General features: G+C 36.5%; 1 protein-coding gene across 5 annotated transcripts; it reads right to left on the bottom strand.

Annotated features, from left to right (window-relative positions):
• Positions 1-246: 246 nt before the first annotated feature.
• Positions 247-26446, bottom strand: PNKP (polynucleotide kinase 3'-phosphatase). 5 transcript variants are annotated; one of them, XM_087948142.1, is made up of 18 exons: positions 26325-26442; positions 25208-25394; positions 24018-24157; positions 14619-14665; positions 14041-14469; positions 12393-12472; positions 9565-9622; positions 9371-9478; positions 7989-8060; positions 7831-7879; positions 7315-7385; positions 5513-5605; positions 4970-5066; positions 3371-3432; positions 3179-3288; positions 2985-3072; positions 1310-1371; positions 247-561 (listed from the first exon to the last, which is right to left on the bottom strand). In XM_087948142.1, the coding sequence occupies exons 3-18, from the start codon at positions 24154-24156 to the stop codon at positions 441-443; spliced, it is 1686 nt and encodes a 561-aa protein (XP_087804268.1). In that variant the 5' UTR covers position 24157; positions 25208-25394; positions 26325-26442; the 3' UTR covers positions 247-440. The 5 variants fall into 5 exon arrangements, with proteins under 5 accessions (XP_087804268.1, XP_026525369.1, XP_026525372.1 ...); XM_026669584.2 differs by having other exon boundaries at positions 24983-25394; positions 26325-26441; XM_026669587.2 differs by lacking the exon at positions 25208-25394 and having other exon boundaries at positions 26325-26446.
• Between the last annotated feature and the right edge of the window lie 82 nt (positions 26447-26528).

The raw sequence follows: 26528 nt of genomic DNA, 5'->3' as shown, positions 1-26528 counted from the left end.
TGCTGTAATGGAAATCGATTACAGCATTGCTTATTGCTCTAAATACAGTGCTTTCCTCAAACAGATTTAAGACTGTTAAATTCTGCAAACTTTTTTCTGCGACACAACAGATTGATTCATAAAAGGATTACATACAATGAGGAACCAATTCTGTTGCTGGTATTATCATTCTCTTTCTTTTTTCCCCAATCTATAAATTAGCCCATGTTGTTGAGTGGAGAGATTTACAAGAAAAGACAAAAGCAATTTGACTTTCAAAACTTTATTTCAGATATCTTCTCGGGAAAAAAAGTCATTATAGGAATGTCTCTGCCCCATTTTAGAGTTTCAGCCCAATTACAATGTTTGACCAGTTGAGAGAACTTAGGCACTCCATAAGTGTGCCTTCTCTGGCAAAGGCAGGACAACAAAACAAACGTGTCCAATATTATGCTGCTGGTTCATCCTTCTGAAAACTGCCGGTAAAGTGATTCCAATTTGGAGTCTGTAAACTGAGGCACAAAATTAATCTTGAGAATTTCAGAGAAACCCTCCTCGAGGGATGGTTCCACGTACTTACTCCTGTCAAAAAGAAAAAATAATCATTAAGTAGTCCCCAGAGTTGGGAACATTTGCAGAGTTTTATTTAACCAGTCTGTTGGATTTTTGTAAGGATGGAAAGTGCGAAAGTGCCTAAGAAAACTGCCTGAGGAAAGTAAAAAGTTGATAGTGACAACCCCATGACCTATTGGGTCATTCTTTCCAGATGTAATATAGCACGGGTGTCAAACTCGTGGTGTCACATTGCCATCACGTGATGTTTTTTCCCATTCACAGACCTGGATGTGGCCTGCACATGATATATCCGGCCCAGAGGCCACCAGTTTGACATCCCTGTAATATAGGTTTGCATCATTTCCCCTAATTGGAAGGCATAGCACTGAAGGGATTCCAGCTTTCCCAAATTTCATTATCATGGGGATCATAGATTCTGGCATTCTGTATAGAATTAGTTTAGTTGAATAATTGTTGCCCTACATTTTCCAGTTTCACTAATTTGAAGCTTACAGATAATGTGAGATTTATTTATTTATAGAGAAGTAAAGAAAAGGAGGAATTTTACTCCTTGATTATATTTGGCAGGGTAAGTCTGTTTATAACTTAGCACTTTGAAAACTGCAAATTAGCTTTTTGAATTCAGCTTTTGAAAATAAGTGTTAGCTAATACTTCTAAATTTCCAACAAAAGTAACTACTCTGGGAAGAATAGATGCCCAGGAAGAAATAATTTTCCTTTCCTGTTCCCACTCTTAAGATTTTCAGAAACTTACTTATAAGTATTCAATACAATGTTGTTGACTGGCACATGTTCTTTCTCTGTCATCTCTCGGAACTAAAAAAGGAAAGAGTGTTCTAGTCAGCAGGACATAGCAATGGGGAAAATAAATTGGATAATACTTAACTTTTAGAAGAAATACAGTACAGGGAATCCTTGACTTACGACCACAACTGAGCCCAAGTTTTCTGTTGCTAAGTGAGAACATGATTAAATGAATTTTGCTCCATTTTACAGCCTTTCTTGCAGTTATACAGTTATTAACTGAATACCACAGTTAAGTTAGTAACTGCGTTTAGGGAACCTGGCTTCCCCATTGACTTTGTTTGACAGGAGGTTGCAAAACGTGAACACATGACCCCAGGATACTGCAACACTCATAAATATGAACAAGTTGTCACACATCCAAATTCTGATCACATGGCTGTATGTTGCCAAGTACCCACAATCATGACCGACCACAGGGATGCCTAGAATTCAGAGAAGCAGTTGTAATCACTTATTTGTTCATCACCTTTGTAACTTTGGTCACTGAACAAATATTATAAATGAGGGGTCCTTGGTACTCTGGGCTTGCTTGTTTTCTTGCAGATGTTTCATTATCCAAACTAGGTAACATCATCAGTGCTAATTTTAAAGTTACCGAGTAGCCTAGTTAGTGCTAACCTAATGTTACCTAATTTGGGTAATGAAATTACTGCAAGAAAACAAGCAAGGTCAGAGAGCACCAAGGGCCCCTCTCATGTCAACCCTGAGCTACAAACATTTCCTTTATTGGAATATTATAAATCAAGGACTACTTGTACATATAGAGAAGGACAGTAGAATATCACAGAACCCAGGTATTGATTTGGCTTGTGGGATGAAGAATTTTTAGGAAGGGTTTTGTCGGGTCTTTATAAGACTCCAGAATCAGATCTTTCACCTTCAAAGACAGAATACTTGTACTAGAAGAAGCTGCAAGCTACCAATGCTACATTCATCTTTAAACAAAAATGTGATTTATAGCAAAAAAAAATCTAGGCATGTAAAACTATTCAGATTCAATGTGGAAAAGATGCGCTGGGTACACCACTCTATCTGTCAGTGTCACTTGAAGTACCTTCTTCAAATCTGAACAGTAGCATATTTCTAATCTGTACTTACATCTCGTCTATTTCTGAAATGCCACAATTTATACATATCTTGCTACTGCCCTGTGCCAATGGTTCCAGAATTTAGATTCCTGGTTGGATTATAAGAGAAAAGTAGGAAAGTCTGCAAGTCCTCAAAAGGGGAGTAGAGATGGAGACTAAATTCAGAGAAATTAGCTTTCCCAAGTGAAGAAGGTATAGCATGGTATAAGGCAGTGTTTCTTAATCTCAGCAACTTTAAAATGCCCTTTATTATTTTAACACTTCAAGATGAATTATTATAAAATCAGTATGAAAGATGATGAACATGCCTAATACTCCTTCCTTTTCCTATGTTCCCTTTAACAACAAGTCTGTGTGGCAAGTTGAATTCAGACAGAGTAACTGGCCCAAAACCACCCAACTGTCTTTCATACCTAAAGGAGGGCTAGAACTTACAGGGTGCTGTTTACTAGCTTGGTGCCTTAACCTCTAAGCTCAGCTGGTCCACTGGGAGTCCATCCATCTTAAAATTGCTGATTGATCCAAAGTACTTACTCTGTTGTTATGCTTGGCTTGTTCCAATGAGGCAGTAAAAAGAAAGCAGCGGCAGGGAACCTTGGCCTTCTTAGCACATTCAATATACCTAGGTAAGGGAGCAGCATTTTAATTTCTCAACTTGTCTGATTATTTCCCATCTTTGGGCTTGCAGCTTACACATGATTCTACTAAACTTAAGGGAGGAACCTTACCTGCGTCTCGATTCCAGTTCAGGGTTGGTATTATCTACTACTACACTTTTTCCTGCTTGCAATGATGTTTCACACAATGCCACACATTTCTTCCATGAACCAAGGGTGTCCTGAAGGGGAAAAACGAAGGATATAAAGGAAAAAAGGAAGCAATAAAGTACGGTGAGAAAAGTTTTAATCTTCATTACTTACCTGGTTGACATATGCATATCCAACTGAGACTAAATGTTTCTTCAAAAAAGTTGATTTGCCAGCTGGAGTGGAAAAGAAAGGTGGAGGGAGTATGAACAATGGGGTAGAGCAGAGATTTCTAAAAGTCAACAGAACACAAGGAACATCATCAATACATGCCTTAATTGTGCATACATTTTTTAAGATGGCATCCATGTTCCTTGACACATTCGCAACTAGTAGTCAAAATGATAAAATTCCTTAATTTCAACAACACTTGGACAGACTTAACTACAGTTTCAGCTGGGAAACTGACCACACTTGACCAAGCCAAATCCAAAAACTAGAGAATGCCAAGAAGCCTGGCAGTCTGACAAATTGGCCATTAATAGACATCAACAACATCAATATATCATGAAAAAGAGACAATCAACAAGCCAAAATGGGAAAGACCAAAACACCTCCTCCCCAGCAATCAACACCCATATGAGCAATAGTTAATACCAAGATTAACATTTGGCCAACAATCAAGAAGCAAAGACTATCCCAATCAAGGAACTGCCAAACAGGCTAACAGTAAACATTCCAACCAAACAATCACCAAGACCATTCCCACTAATACTAACAGGATAAAAACGAGAGCAAAGCCCATTCTCTATTAGCACTGATGATGTTACCTAGCTCAGGTAATGTCTGCAAGAAAACAACCTAGCTCAGAGAACACCAAGGACCCCTCACTTCAACCTTGAGCTACAAATATCTTCTTATCTGGTAGGGCTGTGTAACATTCCAGATTGACACTGGAAAACAGGATTCAGACTGAATATAAGACTCATCTCAGAACTTATTAAACTAAATATGAATTTTCCTGGAACTTGCCAATCATCTCACATCTGTTCCAATCACTGTTTCTCTTTTGAAACAGGATCACTGCATAATCTTCATTTCTAGACACCAAGACTGAAAAGGAAATGTGGTTTCAGAATATTCCTCTTCTACAACACAAAGCTCTTCTGAGATACAGATTATCTCATTTTTGGGGCTAACGAAAGAAGAAAACTTGAAGAAGTTTCATTACACAACACATTAATGCATGATTAAATGAACCATAGTTTATTGGATTAACTAAATTCCAGACTTCATACTGCACTGTCTACTAGTCAACCACTTGCTAGACATACACAAATAGCAATAACACTTAAGACTTATATACAGCTTCACTGTGCTTTACAGCCCTCTCTAAGCGGTATACAGAGTCAGCATATTGCTCTCAAACAATCTGGGTCCTCATTTTACTGACCTCAGAAGGATGGAACGCTGAGTCAATCTTGAGCCGGGTACGAATCAAACTGCCGAACAGCAATTGGCATTTAGCAGAATTAGCCTGCAGTACTGCATTTTAACCACTGCGCCACCAGGGCTCATTGAATGGTTGTGAGTGAAACTAGTTCGGGCTCACCACTCAAGCCATAGGGAAATCTGGCAGATGACCAGACCAGAAGTTCAGAGAAGCTCTGACCTTGAAGACTTCATGTATCGCATACTACTGTTCTCCCAATTAACCTTAGTATTTGAAGATCACACTGTGTGAATGCTGAGGTTGCAAAGATCATCACTCACCAGCAGGGAAGCCAACAGCTACAACTAACTCTGAGGAGGATGAGATCAAGGAAGCACTGGGTGGATCATACAGTTGAGCTTTAGGGTCCACTGCCCGCTAGATTAGGAGTTAAAGAGAAAAGCAGTATTTTAATACTAGAATACAAACTTGAATCCTGGATGTGCTCTGCAAATCTTAAGTGAGCCTAATTTTTTTTTACCTGTTGTCCTAGTTTTGCAGCTTGTTAGATCTTACTGGGCCCAGTATCATTAACTTGAAAAACCACACATTTTTCAAGAAGCAGAGTATTAATGTAATGTGAACATAAAAGAATAAAAGAATGTAGTTTAAAATAATGGCTAATTTATAATAAAGACTCGTTAACTCATTATTTTAACCTGTACAAGTACAATTTTCGCAATAGTCACCAGGTGAAGGAATAGCACCCCAAATTATTTTACTTTTATGATGAAACAATAAATAATATTAAAAAGATTGATACAAACAAATAAATAAATGCTGGAAGAGAAGCTGTTTTTTTAAGAGACAGAGAAGTTTCTCACCGGATCAAAGTTGGGGAGTGCAAACAATGCCTGTTTCCAACCCAGGAAATATTCTTCAGGCGTATGGAAGGGAAGCCCAGCATTCAAAGCAAACTGTAAATAAATAAGGTAGCTTTCAATGTGGAGGAAGCAGATCAAAATGTTTTCTGGTATCCTGAAGATATGAGTGCTCAAATCTATTCAGTTTACTTCTGATTCTATTCATTTTGCATCAATTGTTTCTAAGCATGCTGAAAATCTGAATCTGGGACCAAAGCTGATAAGTATGCATATAACCTTTTACCTTCAGTTATTTTACTATTGATACATTTTCTTTCTTGTTTACAAACTAAGAGATAGTAGCATGGAATGGAATAGAATGAAAAATAGACTAGACTAGACTGGAAGGGACCTTGGAGGTCTTCTAGCCCACCCCCCTGCTCAAGCAGGAGAACCTATACGATTTCAGATAAGTGACTATCCACTCTCTTCTTAAAAACCTCCAGTGATGAGCACCCATGATTTCTGAAGGCAAGTTGTTCCTCTGGTTAAGTGTCTTCATTGTTAGGAAATTTCTCCTTAATTCCAGATTGCTTTTCTGTTTGATTAATTTCCAACCATTGTTTCTTGTCCTGCCCTCTGGTCCTTTGGAGAATAATTTGACTCTCTCTTCTCTGTCGCAGCCTCTCAAATACTGGAATACTGCTATCATATCATCCTAATTCTTCTTTTCTTTAGACTAGACAAATCCAAATCCTGCAGCCGTTCTTCATATGTTTTAGTTTAAAAGAAAAAGGTTCAGTTTGGTTGCCAAATTTCTTACATGATGTAAAACCAAAAGCTATTTTTTTATTTCAGAAGTTCATAATTTTTGATAGAGAAAATAATTGATGTAGCTCTTAAAGCAGTGCTGGGAGAACCTGTGGGTCTGTGGTCTTGCTGAATATTGCAGAATCACAAATCTGAGCACCCCCAAAGTCATAGGATTCCTGTTCATATATGAAAGTGAGTAAATTGGAAGGAATTATGCAGATGTGAAGACTACCAACTCATAGCTGGAATATTCTATGCTGATGCAATGCTAGCTTTTGACTGTGGAGAAATGCATATCCCTGCAGCTTTTCTGCATTTTTTTTCTCAGCAATAAACCCCTGCAAATTCCTATTTTTCACTGCTTAGACTGCCAAACCCTTCCTAGACCTCTAATCAACTTTGTCTGCCCCAAGAAACTTAATTAATGTTACAGCCCTGTTTAGGTTAACTATGACTTCTATAATTTAGAATAATAATTTTGAACTTTAACAATTCTTACATTCAAACAAAGAAGTGATCATATATATAATTCTGGATCAATTTTTCTATTTATTTGTAGGATATATTAGATATTTAAAGAGGGGGAAATAAAGTGAGACAGATAAAAAAATTTCCCTCAATTTAACAAGAAAAATATTAAAAACGGCCTAGCACACTTAGAAAAAGCAGGCTACCAATTTTTGAAATATTTTTTTAAATATTGGGTTTATTTTACCTCAGGGGGAAAAAATAAATTCATAAACTCTGGATCTGACTGAAAGCAGCAAGGCAAACACACTGTCACACAGAATTCTGCACACATAGTGATTGTATCAAACTATCATATCACAGACAACTAAAAACTAAAGAGATCTATCAATCATCCTGAAAACTGGATTAAAGATAAGAGAAACAGCAAGGGATATGAATGCTCTCAAATTGATTATATTTTCATCCAGGAAGTTCAAAATGATTAATCCCGAGACAAGAAATACTGTAAAATGTAAGAAGGAGCATGTTTTCTCTCTTACCAGACGGTCACTGCAAGAAAAATCTTTCTTCTTCTGCCCAGGGGCCCAGTTTGCTGGACGTCCAGCAGCATCTATGCAACAGAAGAAAGATACGAACACATCCATTGCCTTGAGATGGGAAAGTGATCACTAGGATATCATTAAAGTTTAAAAACTGGGCCTTGACTTTGAAAGCTTAGAAAATATCATTGGCCAAGGCAGCAAAAGTAGATTCTGGGAGTGAGTCAAATCTACTCTTCTATTGTCATACCAAATGACTTTTCTGATGGCGGAATTCATCCTGGTGGCACATGGTTCATCTGTAGTACTACCAGCTAACTCTGTCCACAGCCAGAAGTTTGATCCTGACAGGCACAAGGTTGACTCAACCTTCCATCCTTCTGAGGTCAGTAAAATGATGAGCCAAATTATTGGCGGCAAAATGCTAACAATCATCCACAGAGTGCTCTAAAGCACTATAGGGTGATATGTAAGTCTATGGTGCACTTGCTATTGCTTCCTTTGTGCTTGACTCACCTCCTACATAGACACTTTCTTGCAAAGACACTTCTAAGCCACCATTTGCCTTGAAGAAAGAGGAGAGAGAGAAAGAAAGGGAAAATCCAGATATGGAATAGCAGACTATGTTTTTGCTCCTTCCCAGCCCTCTTCATATGCACACCCTCTTTTAGTACCTTTTTGCAGAGATAATCCCACATGCCAAGGACAGGTTTGCGGTACATTCCTGAATTGGTTGCCACAAAGACCTGCAGAGAAAGTGAGGTAATGTAAATAAATATTCCAGTTGGGCCTGGATCCCATTCTTCCCTCAGAAGCTGATTCTTACTTTCAGCAATTATTATTTAGGTCCCAGTCCATGACTTGGGTTGAATATTATTATAATTATTCATTAATTATAATAATATAATTAATTAATTAATCATTATAATATACTCCTAACTAATGAATTCCACTCAATTCCTCATAGGTGACATAGGTGAATGAGGAGTTGAAACATTTCTAAAAAATTATCCATTTGGGATACCCGATTCATCTTTTATCACCTCAAAATGACAATGTACCTGTAGTAACTGTAAGAGACTACAAGTGCACAAGCAGCAGATACAACTTTTGAAGAAAAGGAACAAACCAGCCATTCATGTTAACTAAGGATCAATAGCTATTCTTCCTATTTCCTTCCTTCCTTCCTTCCTTCCTTCCTTCCTTCCTTCCTTCCTTCCTTCCTTCCTTCCTTCCTCCCTCCCTCCCTCCCTCCCTCCCTCCCTCCCTCCCTCCCTCCCTCCCTCCCTTCCTTCCTTCCTTCCTTCCATTTGATGCAACCAAAATAAAGGCTGTAGAGGAACATAGCTTGGAGAGATAAGAAACCTTCCACAACTTGCCAAAAGCAATTCTACATAAAAACCTACTTTCTACTTGAAAATATTTGTGGTATAGTTTTCCTTTAAATCCTAATGGATCCACAAGACAACTTAATAACAAAATAAAAACTATACTATTAAAGATTTAAATGGAAGAAAAGCACCTGATAGCAGTATGAATAACATGCAAACTAAAATATGCCAAATTAGCTAAAAAAATAATGGTTACTTATTATCTTTTTTTTCTGAAATAGAATATAGTTCCCAATTTACACTTCCATGTCAAATATTATAAACGATGGGAGTAACAAATTCAACCCATCTAAAAAGCACAGCAAATGAGACAATTGCTACAATTTAGGTGCTACAACCTAGAAACACTTGAGAAATTTTTACATATTCTCTTAAAGTCTTAATGGTCTCCCATGTTTCTCTTCTGAATCCAAATCTTTAATGAAACCATATTTTCTTTTCCACACTTTCTTTATTCCATGTGTCTTAATATGTAATAAAAAGGTTATTTAACACTGTTAGCTCTTCAAAGTTGTCATGATGAGATAAGCAGCCATACAAATGGAAAAGGATTTCCCCCCCATGAGATTAAGTGGACTTTGCCATAGACATTCAAAGGCCCCCTATTCAACCTGCAATGTTTGCTGAGCAACCTGGACGAGATACTGTCTCTCCTAGCAACTCACCTGCAATGGGACACCCAATCGCTCAATCACAGCTTCTACTTTAGCTTTGAAAATTTCAGGCCTAAGACGCCCACGGCCAATGCCCAGTTGATTGGTAAAGATCACAAGCTGCCGATGAGATGAGAAGACGAAAGATTACTTACAATGAGAAGGGGGTAATACAGAAAATGGATTTGAGACAGGAAGGACCATACCTTGTATCCTTCACTCTGAAGTTGCTTCAGCTTGTGAGGTACTTCAGGGTACAGGATCCTGCAAATCAGAGAAAGAGTTAAGGCTGCTGTCTAAACACTCATGCTATTATCATTGCTAAAAATATGTAATCCTTAATGCAGAAATGGCACTCCTAATTCACTTTCAGTCCTTTACTCTGCAAAAGTGCTAAGTATTTCTTACGGTATTTGATCTTTCCTCATGGAAGCATGACTAATCCCCATTCTTCTTTTCAATTTTTTTTTAATATTCTATCTGACTTGAAGGAACTCTGGGTGATGTAATTCCCTTCTTCCTCCATTTACATCAGTGAAAATCCTGATATGTTAGGTCAGGGCTAGAGAATGAGGTTGGCTGAAGTCTTCCAATAGCATCAAAACTGGCTGAGGACTTGCAGGTATTTGCAGATGATTTAGAAACAGGACCCAAACTAATGGGGAAAATAGAAGAGTATGGTGAAGTGGCAGGATTAAAAATAAACAGGGAAAAAACTAAATTTTTTAGTGAAAAATATTACAGAAAAGCAGAAAAAAGAATTAATGATGAGCTTAGATATTCAGATTACTAAGAAAATCAAGTATTTAGGGATCCACTTGACAGCAAGATGTGTAACGATTAAAGAGAATTATTTTAAATTGATACAGCAAATAAAGATAAATCTGGAAAAATAGGAAAAAAATTGCAATTATCACTAATAGGAAGAATAGCAATAATTAAAATGAATATACTGCCAAAGTTATTATTTTTGTTCCAAACAATCCCAATAAAATTGGAGAAAAAATATTTTGAAGATCTTGATAAAATAATACTAAAATTTATTTTGCAAGGGGAAAAGGCTAGAATTAACTATAAAATGTTACAAGATACAAGAACTAGAGGAGTGTTTGGATTACCTAATTGGGAGTTGTACTACCAGGCTGCAGTGTTAATATGGATGAAGGAATGGATTGTGCTGAAAAATACAAGACAATTGACATTGGAGGGACATGATTTACAATTGGGTTGGCATGCTTTTTTATGGCATGGGAAAAATAAGATACACGGTTACTTTCAAAGACATTATATAAGAAATGATTTATTGTTAACATGGGGAAAAAATAGAAAACAGCACTATTTGAAGGTACCAGCTTGGCTTTCAACAATGGAAACACTTATTCATCCAAATGTTATTAATATGGGAAATATTGTTAGATATAAAGATACCTTGAATGAAAAGGGTGAGCTCAAAACTAAACAAGAATTAAATGAATTAATTTATATAGTTTGGTATTCATATGTACAAATGCAGTCGAGATATGAAAAAGATCTGAAACAAGATGGGTTCTATAAAGAATTGACAGAACTGGATAAAATATTAACAGGAACAGAAGAATAATTGATAAAAGGTTTTATAGTTACTTACTGGGTATTAAAATGGAAGAACAACAAGTGAAAGAGACAATGATTGCATGGGCAAAAATGTTTTTGTTACCCTGCAGAATTAGATAAATGGCAAAAGTTGTGGGAGAGAAATTATAAATTAACAATATCAACTGCATACAAAGAAAACCTGTATAAGATGTTTTATAGATGGCATTTTGCACCGGCAAGGTTGGCAAGGATGTTTAAAGATAAATCAGCAAAATGCTGGAAATGTCACCAGACACCAGGAACATATATAATATGTGGTAGCTATGCGTAGAAGCAAAAAGATATTGGACAAAAATACATACGTGGTTGGAAAAGATGATACAACCATAATATTTAAAACCTGAAATATTTTTGTTGGGGATCATACCAGAAACTTACAGTAAAGATAAGATAAATTTAATTATCCATGTAGTAACTGCAGCTAGAATTGTATTTGCACAAAATTGGAAAAATGAAAAGATTCTGACAGAAGGGGATGTAATAAAGAAAATACTAGAATGAACAGATTAACACTTGCAACTAAAGAGAAGGAACAAACTGAATATTATCAGATATGGGAATTATCAATGGCTAGAGAAAAAAATATGAAAGCTAGAAATAATTATTAGAGCATTGAAATAAAGAAAATATGTTAATAGAATTGAATATGTAAAGAAATGTTATAGTAATAGAAATAATTTGTATACTAATATGATAAGAATGTGGTAATAGAGAATTAATATTAAAATAATGAATATGGTTGTAAAATTTAATTGTTATGGCACAATGTAACCAGATGACACACCTTTGAATGAAAGATGAATTGAATGTACGTATTTTAAATAAAAAAAATGTATTTAAAAAAAGAAAGCTGCCTGAGGATTTCATACCAATTTTTCCTGGCAGAACACTAGTGACTTCAATGGCCTGATGATATTTAAATGGCTGTCCATTAATAATTATATTCTCTGATAAAGTGATCAATTACCAAGACAATTAAACTAAAGTATTAAAATATAAAACAAGAGCAAATTAAATTTTGGTTTTAATAATGAGAGCTCAATTAATAACACAGATGAAGAATCAGGATTTCCTGATACAAATAGCCTTCCCAAAGTAAAGGACTGTAATTTCATTTTGTAGTGCAAAAAATCTGAAGGGAATCAGTTTGGAGAACAGTGATTTACACCCTTTCCCCTTGCTCCAAGGAGCTAAAGATATGGCAGCCTGCTGCCCTTCTTTCTCAGGCCTCATCTACATAATAGTTTTGCAACATTAGGTTGAGAAAAAATTCCACAGATTTAAAAAAAATAGATTTTCAAATCTAGCACTCACTTTCTTCATCTAAGAAAGAACTTGCCAACTAACTGGCTGTCTACAAATCTGCTCTTCCTTCTACATCCCTTCGCTCTGTGCTTACCTCCAGTCATCAGGACTTATAGGAAACACTTTTCCAGATTGTGTTGTGATAAGGGTTCCATCCAGATCAAACCCTGCCACCTGGGTGAAAAAGTACCACAATAACCTCACATCCACACTCACCAACCACCCATAATCAACACTACTTTGCCTTACTTTTTATTCATACATTTCTTTATTACAATTTATCCCATCTTTCATTCAAGAACCCATGGCAGCTATATAGTATAGTGTGTTCTTCTCTTCCATTTTTACTCTTATTTGTTGGGGGGGAGGAGAGAGAGGGAGGGACGGAGGGAGGGGAGAGGGAGGGGAGGGGAGAGGGAGAGGGAGAGAGAGAGAGAGAGAGACTGGCCCAAAGTTCCCAGTCAACTTTCATGTATGAATTTAAACAAGAAAATCAATCCATTAGTTTGCTAGATTTCTTAGGCATTTTTGCAAACAAAAAGTGAAATGTCCAGACTTTACAAAATCAGGACATTGCTTGACAGTCCTAGTGATTACCAGATCATTGCAAGATATACTTTTAACAACAAGAATCACCCTAATACACCCATTCCCTGGATTGCTTGGACCTATGACAGTATACTGAGTTTCCCCAACAATAAGACCCTATCTTATATATATTTTTTGCCACCCAAAAAGGCATCAGCTCTTATTTTCGGGGGATGTCATCCACTGACTAACTTCACTTGCATGCATCGCCCCTGGCCTCCTTTTTGCTGTCAGAGGCCTTCAGGAACTTTTTCTTGTGTGGCCAGCAAGGCTTTTCTGAAGGCCTCTACAGCCGATAACAAGAGCTCCAGATTGATCTGGGACTCTGTTAGGAAAGCCTTGCTGGCTGCAGAAGAAATGGGCCAGCAAGGCCCATGTCGAGGTGTGCGAGGCCCGGCTACAACTGTCCAAAGGTAAATAGTAGGACAGTTCCACCACCCCCACCCCCACCCTAGCTTCATTTTTACCCATGCACTCTGGAATGGGCGGGCTCTTAATTAGGGCTTATTTTTCAGATAGGGGGCTTATATTGGGTGCAGATGTAAAAATTAAGCTAGGACTTACTTTCAGGGTAGGTCGTATTTTCAGGGAAACAGGGTAGTAATAATTGAAATTGGAGCGCCTCCAACAGGAATGTATGTATGTATGTATGTATGTATGTATGTATGTATGTATGTATTTAACTGAAACACACTGGATAAAAGGCGCTTTCCCAAAAGTGATACCGATTTTGATTTACTCAATGGAACTTGCAACTAAATATTTTGTGGGGTCCTTGGTTCTTGCTGAGCTTAGTTGTTTTCTGCTACACATTTCATTACCCAATTAGATAACAATGCTAGCAAGAATCCCAAAGTTCAACCTTGAGCTACAAATATTCTTGTCTATTGATAAATACTTTGTCTACTGATAAATACTCCTTAATCTGTGCATTATTCCTCTGCATTTGTAAACAAAAAACAAAAACACAAGAAATTGTTGTTCGAGATAGATTTCTACTCGATTTGTATAGCTCTGGACCAATTACACAAACCTTCACTTTATACTTCAAAGAACAGGACAGAATGCAGAAATAGTCTTTTTTTTTTTTAGCAACATTCGAATAAGCAGTATTCTTGAGGCTACATTTCAGAGTAACAGGCAAGGAGACTTACTTTAGTACTTGATACTAATCCTTTTTTGGTGAAGACCAGCAACTTGCCTTGGTCCTCCCAAGAATCACAGGGCTGGGGGGCCAGTTTTGAAAGAGGCTTCTGAGAAGAGTGTGCCTGTGCTGCTGTCTCTTGCAACTGCCTCAGTTTCTCAGTTATAAATGCGTCGTCGTCATCCTCTTCTTCAGAAGGACAGGAAACTTTGAGACGTTTGCCTGTGTGGCCCATGCTGTCTTCTTCTGCCTTCTGCTGAATCTGCTTGCTGCAGAAGAACTCCAGTGGGTTCTTCTTTGTGGAGTTATCATCTTGCTCAAAGCGGATGCAATAAGGATATAGTCCGTTTACCAGGCACAGAGTCTCTCCTTCTTGGAGTGTTGTGCTGTCTCCACAATGCAGGTGTATCTCTTCCACAGATGTGGGATTTATACCTCGCTGCCAACACATAATAATATGAGAATGCCATGCATGATCAGTTGGCTCTTATACCCAGGGGCTGGTTAATTTTGAAACTGCTTCTGCTCCTGTACAAGAAACTTCCCTTTGGAATCAAACAGGATACCCCAAAGTTTTCCCCAACTCACCTGGGTGACTCGAACTGATCGGTAGGCATAATTTGCCAGCAACTCCACTATGAGAACAGAAAAAGAGAAGATGATTAATTTTCAGGGTGTGAAGAATATTTCAAGGTCAACTCTTTTTGATTCTAAAACTATTCAGTTCAACTTTCCTAAAAATGTTCCAACTAATCTTATACTCTGCTTCAAAGCTGGGCCAAGATACTTTTATGAATGAAAATGAATATACATGTTCCTTGATAAAGTTGCAGGACCGATTTCTGCATCAGTCATCAGGCCAGTGGTTTCCGAGCTTTTGGACTCATGCTAGAGTCTATCTTCAGGGAACTTCTTTTCAACAGAGTGTGTACTGTTCTGTGTGTGGTATTTATAGTGTGTGTTGCATGTGGCCTTTTAGATTGGGATGTGTTTGTTATGATATTTACAGAATAACCCTTGAGTAACAAGGATATGCACATGGAAACATTTATGGGAATAGTTATTAATAATTATCCAGCCACACACAGATATACTAAATTGAGTTAAAGTTTACTTTAAGAAATAGCACAGTCCAATAAACGGTCCAGGTCATATATGTTTAACCGTCCAAAAAATATCCAATTACGAAGTCTTCTTACCGGTTGCCTTTGTCATTTACAGTAAACAAAGATATCAAAGTATAAGTACAGCATAAATACAACAGAGAATCTTAGATAGCAACAGAATGTCAGAGAGACAGAATGTCAGAGAGAGCAAGCTGTGATCTCTAGCTCCCTTTTATGGTAGTTTGCAATATAATCAACCAATCGGAATATAGTATAAATCAATACAGTGATTTAGTCTTAAAGCTACAAACATACATTGTTGGTTTATATATTGCCAACCCAACTAATTGGTGTACAGATTCCTAACATTCTCCCCTTTGGGTTGGTCAATATATAATACATTACATCTTTAAACCATATTTCTCACAACACTCTTTATGCTTAATTGCACCTTGAGCTTTCATGTAATGATCTGCAATATTATGTTCAGTCATGCAGTATTCTAACTAAATTAATTTATTTTGAGCACACTGTCTAACGTTCAAATATCTCAAATCAGTATGTTTAGACTTTGTTTTAACAGCTAAATTAGTAGCCATACTAATTGCAGATTGATTGTCTTCATAAACAATAAATGGATCACGTACAGTAATTCCAATATCCTTCAACAATTGTTTATAATATATCAACTCTGTACACATTAATGATAAACATAAGAATTCTGCTTCCATAGTGGATAAACTAATATGTTGTTGCCTAATAGACTTCCATCCTATTAAAGCATTACCCAACATTACCACTATACCTGATGTTGACTTACGAGTCATTATATCAGTAGCAAAACTTGCATCAGCATATGCAGTTAACACTAATTCATTACTTGGTTCTAAATATAATGAATAATGGATTGTGTGTTTTAAAAATCTAATTATTCGCTTAGCTGCTTGCCAATGCCTTTCATTAGGTTCAGCGCTATACCTAGCCAATTGGTTTATACTGTAAGATATATCTGGTCTAGACCAATTACCCAGATATGATAGACTACTGATTAAGGATTGATATATTTCCTTATCAAACATAGGACTTTCGATATCACTATGTGTAAATTCCTTACTCATTGGTGTCTTAGCAAATTTACAATGCTCCATGTTATAGCATTTTAATAATTGGCTAATCTTCTTGGCTTGTGAAATTTTAAAACCTTTATTCGTTTTCACTATATCAGGACCCAAATAATGCTTAATTTCCCCTAAATTTCTAATCCTGATCTTTTTCTGTAATCTATAAACAATATCATTTGCTTCTTGTTCAGTTTTAGTTATAATTGCTATGTCATCCATAAATAACAGTAATAGAGAAATTAAACCATCTTTTTCTCTTTGGAACAAACAAGGATCAGCTATACCAGCTTCAAAACCTATTGAAACTAATTCCTTTACAACACATTTATTCCATTCATAACCGGATTGCTTTAGACCATAAAGACTTTTCTTTAATTTCCAATAATCAGTTTTTCCATCATCCTTTAAACCCAATGGCTTTTTCATATAGATGATATGTTGTAAAGGTGCATGTAGATATGCAGTTTCAACATCTACATGGTTTATTTTACATTTATTCTTAGCTGCCCAAACTAATGCTGCTCTCAATGTATTTGCTCTCAGACTAGGTGCAAACACTTCATCATAGTCCTTATCTGACTGAGCAAATCCTTGAGCAACTAATCCTGCTTTATGGGTAATAGTCCCATCCACACCAGTCTTTATCTTATACACCCATTTGCAACCTATTGCACACTCACCTGGTGGTAACTTTACATCCTCATACACCTCTAAATCCTTTAACGATTTTAACTCCCTATTCATAGCTTCCTGCCAAGCTACCTGATCCTTTGTAGGATACAGTTTTATTTCATTGAAATTAGAAGGTTCTGTCTTACCCTGACATACAATGCTTGCTTGAAATCTGTCAGGTGGACGTCTCTCCCTAGTTGACCTCCTAGGCAACTCAGTACATGTTGTTGGTATGTCCTCTTCCTTTACCTTTCCTATCAAATCCTCGTTTTCTACAGTCATAGAGCGTTCTTCTATTGAGGATTCCTCCATTGAGGATTCCTCCACTATCTTATCATCAATATTATTATTAGGATTATCTGTAAACAATGAAGTCTCAACAACAACACTATCCTGTACCTTATTATATTCCTGTTCAAGCTTTCTCCAGCCAACATGCTCCAGAAATTTAGCACTTGCACTGCAATATACATTAGTAGTACCTGGCTCCCAAAATCTAAATGATCTATGATTAGCTTCATAACCTACAAAATATAATTGTCTCGCTCTATGTTGTTTCTTTCGCCTTATTTGCGTGGAAATATGAACCCATGCTGGGGTTCCAAATGTATGTAAATAACTGAGATCTGGCTTTTTTCCATTTCAACGAGTAAATGGTAATTCACCAGTTGTTGAATTCACTACATTAGTCAAAACATGGTTAGCACACATTATTGCTTCACCCCAAAGTTTCTCTGATAAACCAGAATCTGAAATCATAGTCCTAGCCATAGCCTGTAATGTTTGTCCTCTACAGTCAATATATGAGTTACGTTGTGGTCTATAAGGAGCAGAACGCTTATGTTCAATGCCAGGCTTTCTGTAACATGGCTTCAAATTTTCTATTGATAAATTCAGTACCATTATCTGTTACTAAGCTAATAATTTTCTGTTTTTTTTTCCTTTCACCAAATTTTAGCCAGTTTACAAAATGCTGGTATGTTTCTATTTTCGTTTTCATTAAATAATAGAAACCATATCTGGAAAAATGATCAATTATACTTAATATGTAACAGGCTCCACCTAAATTAGGTTTCTTAGGTCCAATAATCTCAACAAAAACAACCTCTAATGGTTCACTGGTTTTGAATCCATTTACCCTATTTGCAGGAGTTACCTTGCTTTTTTCTTGATTGCAAACATTGCAATTTAAATACTTTGTACAAGGTTTTAATTTTATACCATTAGATAACTCAACAGTTTTCTTTAGCATTTTGAAATTTATATGTCCCATACCTCTATGGAGCAGATGAATACATTCATCATGAGGCTTTTTATTCTCATAAACTGAGCTAGCATTAATTAATGGATTATCATGTATAATAAACAAACCATTATCCAATCTTGCAGTAATGATTTTACCCTGTTTTTCAGTTAAACATTTATCTCCCTGAAAGGTTACAACAAATCCTGCTTTTACCATTGCTCTTACAGATAGCAAGTTAAATATCAGTCTAGGTTCATATAAAATTGGTAAACGTTCATTAATACATGAACAATATGCAGTACCTTCTCCAGATGCTCTCAATTTCCATCCAGTAGCTAATGATACATGCTGTTTACTCTTTGTAATGTTAACAACCTCTCTTTACTTTTAGTTATACACTGCGATGCTCCATTGTCAACTACCCATATATCATGGTTTACAGTTGTAGTTGTACTTGATATGGCTAAACTAACATCTTTATAAGCTCTCTGTATATTAATAGCATTCTGTTTCTTTCCTTTTTTACAGTATATTATTACTATATTACCTTTAGCTCCACAAGAAAAACATTTCCTGGGACTTCCGGTTTGCAGGTCTTCGGCGGCAGGCAGGAATCTGCGATTGTGCGTGGTTTCTGCCTGGGCTCACCGCTGGAGTGCCCCGAGTCAGTTGGCTTCGGGGCTAAGCCACCCCGTAGAGGTGGTGAAGATGGGGGAGAGCCAGCAGGGTCGAGGAGAGAAGCATCTCTCCTCTTCAGCTGGCCAAATTCCCTTTCCCGAAGGTGGTAAGAGCGGCGGTCAGAAATGGCCGCCTCAAAGAAGCACTCAACTGGAAAAGAAAGTGCAGGAGGAAGTTAAGAAGTGAAAGTTTTGGCTGACCGGGATAAAAAGCAACAACTAAGGTATCCTGGAATTTAAATTTTATAAAAGATACATCACTCCCAAAGAAGAGTCAGAAGCAGCGAATGAAAGTGAAAAGGGAAAGTTTTTTTTTTTCACTCTCCTTCCCTATGTTGACAGAAAAGAAAACTGAATGAGAAATTGGAAAAATCCGCTTTAGCACCAATAGGTAACTAAACTGGAAATATAATTAAATGCCAAGGGGACAATAAAGATTTCTGAACACTAAAAAAAAATTTTTTTTTTGCTATAAGTGGGGAGGGAGAGGAAAAGAATAAGGGCAGGATTTGGAAGGAGGAGTCTGCCTGGAATTCAAAAGAATCTAAAGTTAAATCTTAATAAGACTTCTCAAAGATACATTCTAACTGGAACTTTGCAACTAAATAGTAACCCCAGGAAGAGAAAGTGAAAAAAGAAGAAAGTGTTAAATGAAACAGCTTGTGTGTATTTGGATTGCTTGGTGACATTGGGATTTCTGGAAATTATATTTGAATGACTAAAAACAATTGGGTGGTTGTTTAAAAAATTCTACAATGGCATCACTTCTGGATGAACTGAAAATGGAATTTAAAAAATATAAAGAAGATGCACAAGAAGGGAAGGGCTCCTTTGGCTCCGTTTTTCAATTCTTAGAAATGGTGATCTGCACCTATGAGAAACAAGAAGAAAAGATTGCACAACTAGAAAAGTGGGACAAAGAAGAAGCCATCTTTAATGAACAAGTAACTCTATCTGGGGAAGAAAGGGGAAAGGGGGGAAAGAGAATGGAGAATTTAAGACTTAAAAAAACAGCCAAAAAAGGGAAAAATAATGTAAAAAGTGGATATAATGTTGGAAAGCAACAGAAAAGGGGAACACAGAAGAGGGAAATGGAGGTGGGGAGACAAGGGGGTAAAAAGGGGAGAGAGAAGAAGAAAGGGAAGAAGGAAGGGAAGAGAAGTTACAAAGGTTTGGAGCAAGATGTAAAGAAACAGGACTTATTCAGAGATAACGGGTGAAAATTTAACTGAAAAAGGGATTCTGTAAAGGTACATAAGATTGTATTGTTATATTTGTATTAGAAATAATGTTAGAAAATTGGAAACAACATGTGATTAAAAAGTGGGTTAAAATAGTCAGTGTAATTCAGTGAAACTTTTGTGAACAAAATAAATGAAATGAAATAAAGGAGAGAATTGAATAAGGAAGGAATGGGAACATTTTAACTAATCAATGTTTTATAAAATATAAGTGAAGTGGGGGGAAGTAACTATGGAAAATTTATAAGTGTTCCCATAGAAGTATGATATTTATTTGAAAAGTAATGTGTAAAATGTTTAAGATTTAAATGAATATTAATATTAATGATAGAATTGAGTTGGTATGGATTGTCGTTTTAATTATATTATATATTTATAATTTTTTCTTTTTTAAAATGCAGTGTGTAGTTTTAGAATGTACCAAGCAGAATCCGAACGGAAGTTATGTATTATATTAAGTGTTATAATTTTAGGGGAAAGATATAAAGGCGTCATACTCCAATCAATGATTACAGGAGAAATTTTGTTTAATGAGAAAAGATAATAGATAGCTGAAACAGGACAGACAAAGAATATAAGTACAATGATTTGAATTGAGATGAAATAAATAAAATAAAATTAAGAAAGTTAAAAGAGGAGAGAAGCTATATAGAAAATGTAGAATGGTAATAAGATATGGAATGGTATATAAAAATGAGCATGAACTTGAATTTGTGTCTGTACGAAGAGATGTAACCCGGGATCAGGCTGCTTTCAAAAAAGATGTTTTATGTTTTTATGTTCTATGTTTTGTTTGTTTATGTTTGTTTTTAAAAATCAATAAAATTTTCAAAAAAAACATTTCCTAACAATATAGGCAGTTGAAGATAGTCTTTCTTCCTGTGGTTGTCTTTCTCTCAGTTGATTTCTATCTTGCCTTCTTCTTGACTCTTCTAACAGTCTTCCAGTCAATGTAAGTTCATCTCTGTTTAAAACTTCTAGTGGAAACACATAATCATCATAAGTTTCATCCAAAGAAGAAAGAATGATGTAAACTTGATGCAACTCAGAGAAAATCAGCTCCTTTTCTTGTAGCTCTTGTAAAGTCCTTTTCATAAACTCCAAATGAGCTAACATATCACCACCTTTTATAAGACGGGCTCTAAACAGTTTATGTGTAAGGTGTATCTGTGCACCCATACTATCTCGAACATAAATCCTCTTCAAAATGTCCCAACACCTAGCAGCAGATTCTTCATCATGAATATGGACTAACTGCTGATCACTCAGTGTCAGTCCAATTATACTAAGAGCCTTTTCATTATCCTGGTTAAAGTCAGCTATTTTCTTTTTATCTTCATCATTCAATGGGTCCCAAGCTGTTATATCCGGTGGACTATTAACTACAGTCCACAATCCGTCTTTACGCAGAGGTAGGCTGAACTTCATAGACCAGGAAACATAGTTTGTTCCATCCAACCGGGTTATCTGGGATATACTGGTTGACTGTTCTTGTGCCATTGGTAGTTTAACAATAAACCGCAATCAGCTGGCTGAATATGAAACTGTGTATTCACATTGATTCTCAATATCTCTCTGGGCCCATAAGCAATGTTATGATATGTACAGAATAACCCTTGAGTAACAAGGATATGCACATGAAAACGTTTATGAGAATAGTTATGAATCCAGCCACACACAGATATACTAAATTGAGTTAAAGTTTACTTTAAGAAATAGCACAGTCCAATAAACGGTCCAGGTCATATACGTTTAACAGTCCAAAAAAATATCCAATTACAAAGTCTTCTTACCGGTTGCCTTTGTCATTTACAGTAAACAAAGATATCAAAGTATAAGTACAGCATAAATACAACAGAGAATCTTAGATAGCAACAGAATGTCAGAGACAGAATGTCAGAGAGAGCAAGCTATGATCTCTAGCTCCCTCTTATGGTAGTTTGCAATATAATCAACCAATCGGAATATAGTATAAATCAATACAGTGATTTTGTCTTAAAGCTACAAACATACATTGTTGGTTTATATATTGCCAACCCAACTAATTGGTGTACAGATTCCTAACAGTTTTAATGGCCTTCCTTTGCTTGTGTCGCCCAGCCTTCTCCTTCTAAGTACTTAATAGGCTTGTGGTAAATCAGCGCTCCTTTTTACTGAGGGGCCTGTTTCCCAGACTTCAATCACTTCCCTGGCTGTTTTTGTGCCTGCTTGTCCAACAATCTTACTAACTGCAAAATTGAATATGTGACCATGTTCACTGTTGGACTCTACAAGATACTTTTCAAAATTACTGTTTTACAATTACAATGTATAAAGCGATTCAGAAGGAATATGCATAAGACAATACCAAAAGAACTGGAGTGATAGCATTATTTAAAAAAAAAGAATGGTGAGAATGTTGAGGAAGAGGGGAGGGGAGAGAAATAGACAAAGGGAAAAAGAAATGTAGAGAATAAAGGAAGGGAACAAGAGCAAAACAAAGATCATTTACCTTATTGTAATTGTATTGTTATTTATTAGGTGTCAAACTAGAAGAAGACCAAGTGAAGGAGACGATGATAGCGTGGGCAGATTTTTTTGGGTATGCTATAGAATTAGATAAGTGGCAGAAGCTATGGGGAAAAAACTATAAATTAACAGTATTGAAGGCATATAAAGAAAATTTGTATAAGATGTTTTTATAGATGGCACTTTGCACAGGCAAAATTGGCAAAGATATTAAAAGATAAATCAGCCAAATGCTGGAAGTGCCATCAAATAGCTGGATCATACTACCATATGTGGTGGACATGCGCAGAAGCTAAAAGATACTGGACAAAAGTACACACGTGGTTGGAAAAAATGATAAAGCAACATATAGATTTAAAACCTGAAATATTCCTTTTAGGGATGGTACCTGAAAGCTATGCCAAAGAAAAAGTATATTTAATTATTTATGTATTAACTGCAGCTAGAATTGTATTTGCTCAGAATTGGAAAAGCGAAAAAATTCCAGTAGAGGGAAAGATGATTGAGAAAATATTAGAATGTGCAGAGATAAATAGATTAACATTGGCAATTAAAGAAAAAGAAGAAATTGTATACTATATATATGGTATGAGATCTATTTTATCAATGGTTGGAAAATAAAGAAATAAGTTAAAATTAAGTAGATGAACATATAGAGAAATAAGTTAAGATCGTTATAAAGATAAAATATGTAAGCGACAATGGTTCATAAAGAAAATGTGATTACTGATATTTTGGCAAAGAAAGTATGTTAATTATAATTGTTAGCACAAGGTATATGTACCCAGTCAACACACTGTTTAAATAAAAGATGGACTTGTTGTAAATATAAAATAAAAAACTTAATTTAAAAAGTATAAACTAGTTAATACTGATGAAATTTGCATTGCATTTGAAAAGATAGCCAAAATAAGAAAAAATAGGGCACAAAAATATTAAAGCTTTTGGATTTCTAAAAGATAAAATATAGGGGAAAGATGCAAGGTCCTGAAACAGCACAGAGAATTGAATCTTAGCTAAATTTCAACATTCCTGACATGGTTTATACAGAATACCAATTCTTTTCTAATTATAATATTGCGCAGGAAGAATTCAAAACATGGTACACCACTTTAGACACAACAAATGTTATGACGGTCAGTGAACTAACTGAGGAAGAAGAAAACTTCTATAAATACCATACACACAAAACACGCACTCTAGTAGAGAGAAGTTCCTTGAAGAGAGGTTCCAGTATGAGTCTGAAGGTTCAGAAGACAAAACCACTGGACCTGGACATTGACCCAGATTGGATCCTGCAACATTATCCTGGGACACATATATTTGCCTTCATTTGTAAGAAAAAAAACTGCTCCTGAAGGCAATTTTTTTTGTACTAACAATGATATCTTTTCAAAAAAGAGAAAACCTACAGACCTTGAGTTCGAGAACATTTCTTATCAGTGACAAGGGTTTCTGGACCCCTGCCTAGAACTACAGTCACACCATCTGGCAAAAGAACTGGATCATGTCGCTTATCTTGACTGATGAGAAAGCACTGCATACTGGTGAGCATCCTGCAAGCAACGAGAGACATTTGGCTTCCAAGTAACATAGTGCCATGTTTAGTTTTCCACTATCCCCAAACATAGTAAATCCCACTGAAAGCGTGCAAGAAATACATCCCACACTAAGAACATGTGTTGAACTTTGGGAGCAGGTTGAGAAATTGTTGCATGAAGAGAAAGCTAAATTTAGAAAGTATTGTTCTCAGAGACATTAAATCAGTGTAGACAACTTGAAGATGTGTAGACTTCAACTCCCAGAATTCCCTAGCCAACATGGCTGTCTAGATAATTCTGGGAGTTCAAATCCCTCAACTTCAAGTGCCAAGGTTGAGAAATATTGCTATAAATCAACTAGAGAAATAAAATATATTATCTAAATTAGTGTTTCTTAAAAACTTTTTGCATTTAGGATTCCTTCCCACTTTTACAAAAACTGCAGAGGACCCCAAAACACTTTTGTTTGTATATTTATCAATATTTGTCCTATTAAAAATTAAAACCAATGCATTTGCAGAATATTTATTGAATCATGTAAAATAACATTAAACGCATGGGATGTTAATATAAAGTATATTTCACAAAACTCCTTTTAAATATTGAAAATATTTGCAAACATTTAAAACAATGTCATGTATATAAATGATATTGTTTTAAACGTTTGCAAATATTTTTTAATATCTAGCAAATCATTTTAATTTCAGATCCCTAAGAGAGTCCTGGGGAAGCCCAAGGGTCTTCTTCACATCATGCTTAAAAATACAGTTCTAAATGATTTAAAATTATGGGTAGCAGCCAAAAAAAGACTGGGAAAAAAAGAGGAAATAATTCAACAACCTGGACTGGGATTATATACGTTTACGCGTTTAGAAAGAGGTCTTCTTTTTATGAAAGGATTTCAGGTTCTCTCGCCCACGTGAAGTGGGAAGCAAAAGTTCCACTTTACCAAGGCTCCTAACTAGTAAATGGGACCATAACAATCTTATTCTGCATCCGCAGAAACATGAAGACCTAGCTGAGACGTTATTCCAGAATACGAAGTCCCGAAAGGCGGAACAACACCTTCCACCGATCCGAGTAGGAAGTGAACTTCATCCGCCCTCGGACGAAACAGTTTGTGAAGCTTTCATCCAAGATATTCCGCTCTCTATAGAGGTAGGAAACTAGAGAAAGACGCTCTATCTTCACTGGGAGGAGAAAACGAAAGGCATTCAATGTTCATGTCCTAAGGATGCAAAGAGTCATAAAGCTGGAAGAAAAGTAATCCGCTTTTAGAGGTAGATTTTCATTAAGGCTCTAAAGCTGCAGCCCCGCACACTTTTGCCCAGGACAAAGCCACACTAAGCACAAAATCGGAGTGTCATCTCCCCTTTCAGAATTCAACCTTTCCTGATTCAATCTGTCTGTCTGTCTGTCTGTCTGTCTGTCTGTCTGTCTGTCTGTCTATCTATCTATCTATCTATCTATCTATCTATCTATCTATCTATCTATCTATCTATCTATCTATCTATCTATCTATCTATCATCTATCAATCTATCTATCTATCTATCTATCATCTATCTATCTATCTATCTATCTATCTATCTATCTATCTATCTATCTATCTATCCATCCATCCATCCATCCATCCATCCATCCATCCATCTCCGCAGAGATGGGTTCTTCATTATTAAAATTTTCAATTCCCCCCACCCCCCACCGCACCCACAAACGCAGGTGTGGGAAAGCGAGAGTTGCCTTGCAGTTGTTGACACAGATTGCAGGGAAAAGATTAAAACTCCTTTATTCTCCTGGGTTCTTGCTGCCATCAACCCAGCAGCCCCCGCCCTCCTCCGCCATCAACCTTCCCCAACCTGGTGCTCTCCAGATATAATTAACCGTTCCCATCCACTGGTGGGGAAGTGTGGTATTGTCCTCCAACAACGCGTCTGGAGTGGGGGGGAGGGTACCAAGTGGAGAAGGGAAGCACACCCAGACACGGCGGGGAAGGAAAAGTCACAGATTCTTCGGCTGTGCTCAGAACGATGTAGTTAGAAATTGCTTGTAGGTATAGATTGTCATTCAGAAAATGTATCTGTGGGATTGCTGGTGAAAAACGATTTGATGGCATATAATAATAGTTATTTAAAAAAAAACCTGCCCATCGAGTAAGCGACAAATTACCCTCCCCAAACACACCTTAGGCTGCGGCAAAGGTCGGTCTGGTCAAATGGCCCAAATTCGGTGCTGAGCGATCCGCAGAAGCAACAGCTTCATACTCCAGGGACTGGTTGGCGTCAGACCAGCCGATTTAGTGAAGCACGGTCACAATTTGGGTCGGAAATAGTATACAACTCTCTATTCCTATCTCTACCGTAGCCCGGCGCTTCGACTAGGCCCTCT

The sequence above is a fragment of the Notechis scutatus genome, chromosome Z, assembly GCF_049901735.1.
Source record: "Notechis scutatus isolate UNSWTSFEM ecotype Mainland chromosome Z, rNotScu1.2, whole genome shotgun sequence".
In the NCBI taxonomy this organism is placed as follows: Eukaryota; Metazoa; Chordata; class Lepidosauria; order Squamata; family Elapidae; genus Notechis; species Notechis scutatus.
Note: the sequence above shows the minus strand (reverse complement) of the source record. Positions and strands in the feature narration are given on the sequence as shown.

Excerpts from the sequence above, each read along its gene's own strand:
- PNKP (XM_026669587.2), bottom strand. The coding sequence starts at position 24,156 with ATGCTCACCAGTATGCAGTGCTTTCTCATCAGTCAAGATAAGCGACAT. Across the intron at positions 14,666-24,017 it reads GAAATGTTCTCGAACTCAAG|TGGAGTTGCTGGCAAATTAT; the intron begins GTCTGTAGGTTT and ends CTGTTCTCATAG. Across the intron at positions 5,067-5,512 it reads CACTCCCCAACTTTGATCCG|CGGGCAGTGGACCCTAAAGC; the intron begins GTGAGAAACTTC and ends CTCCTAATCTAG.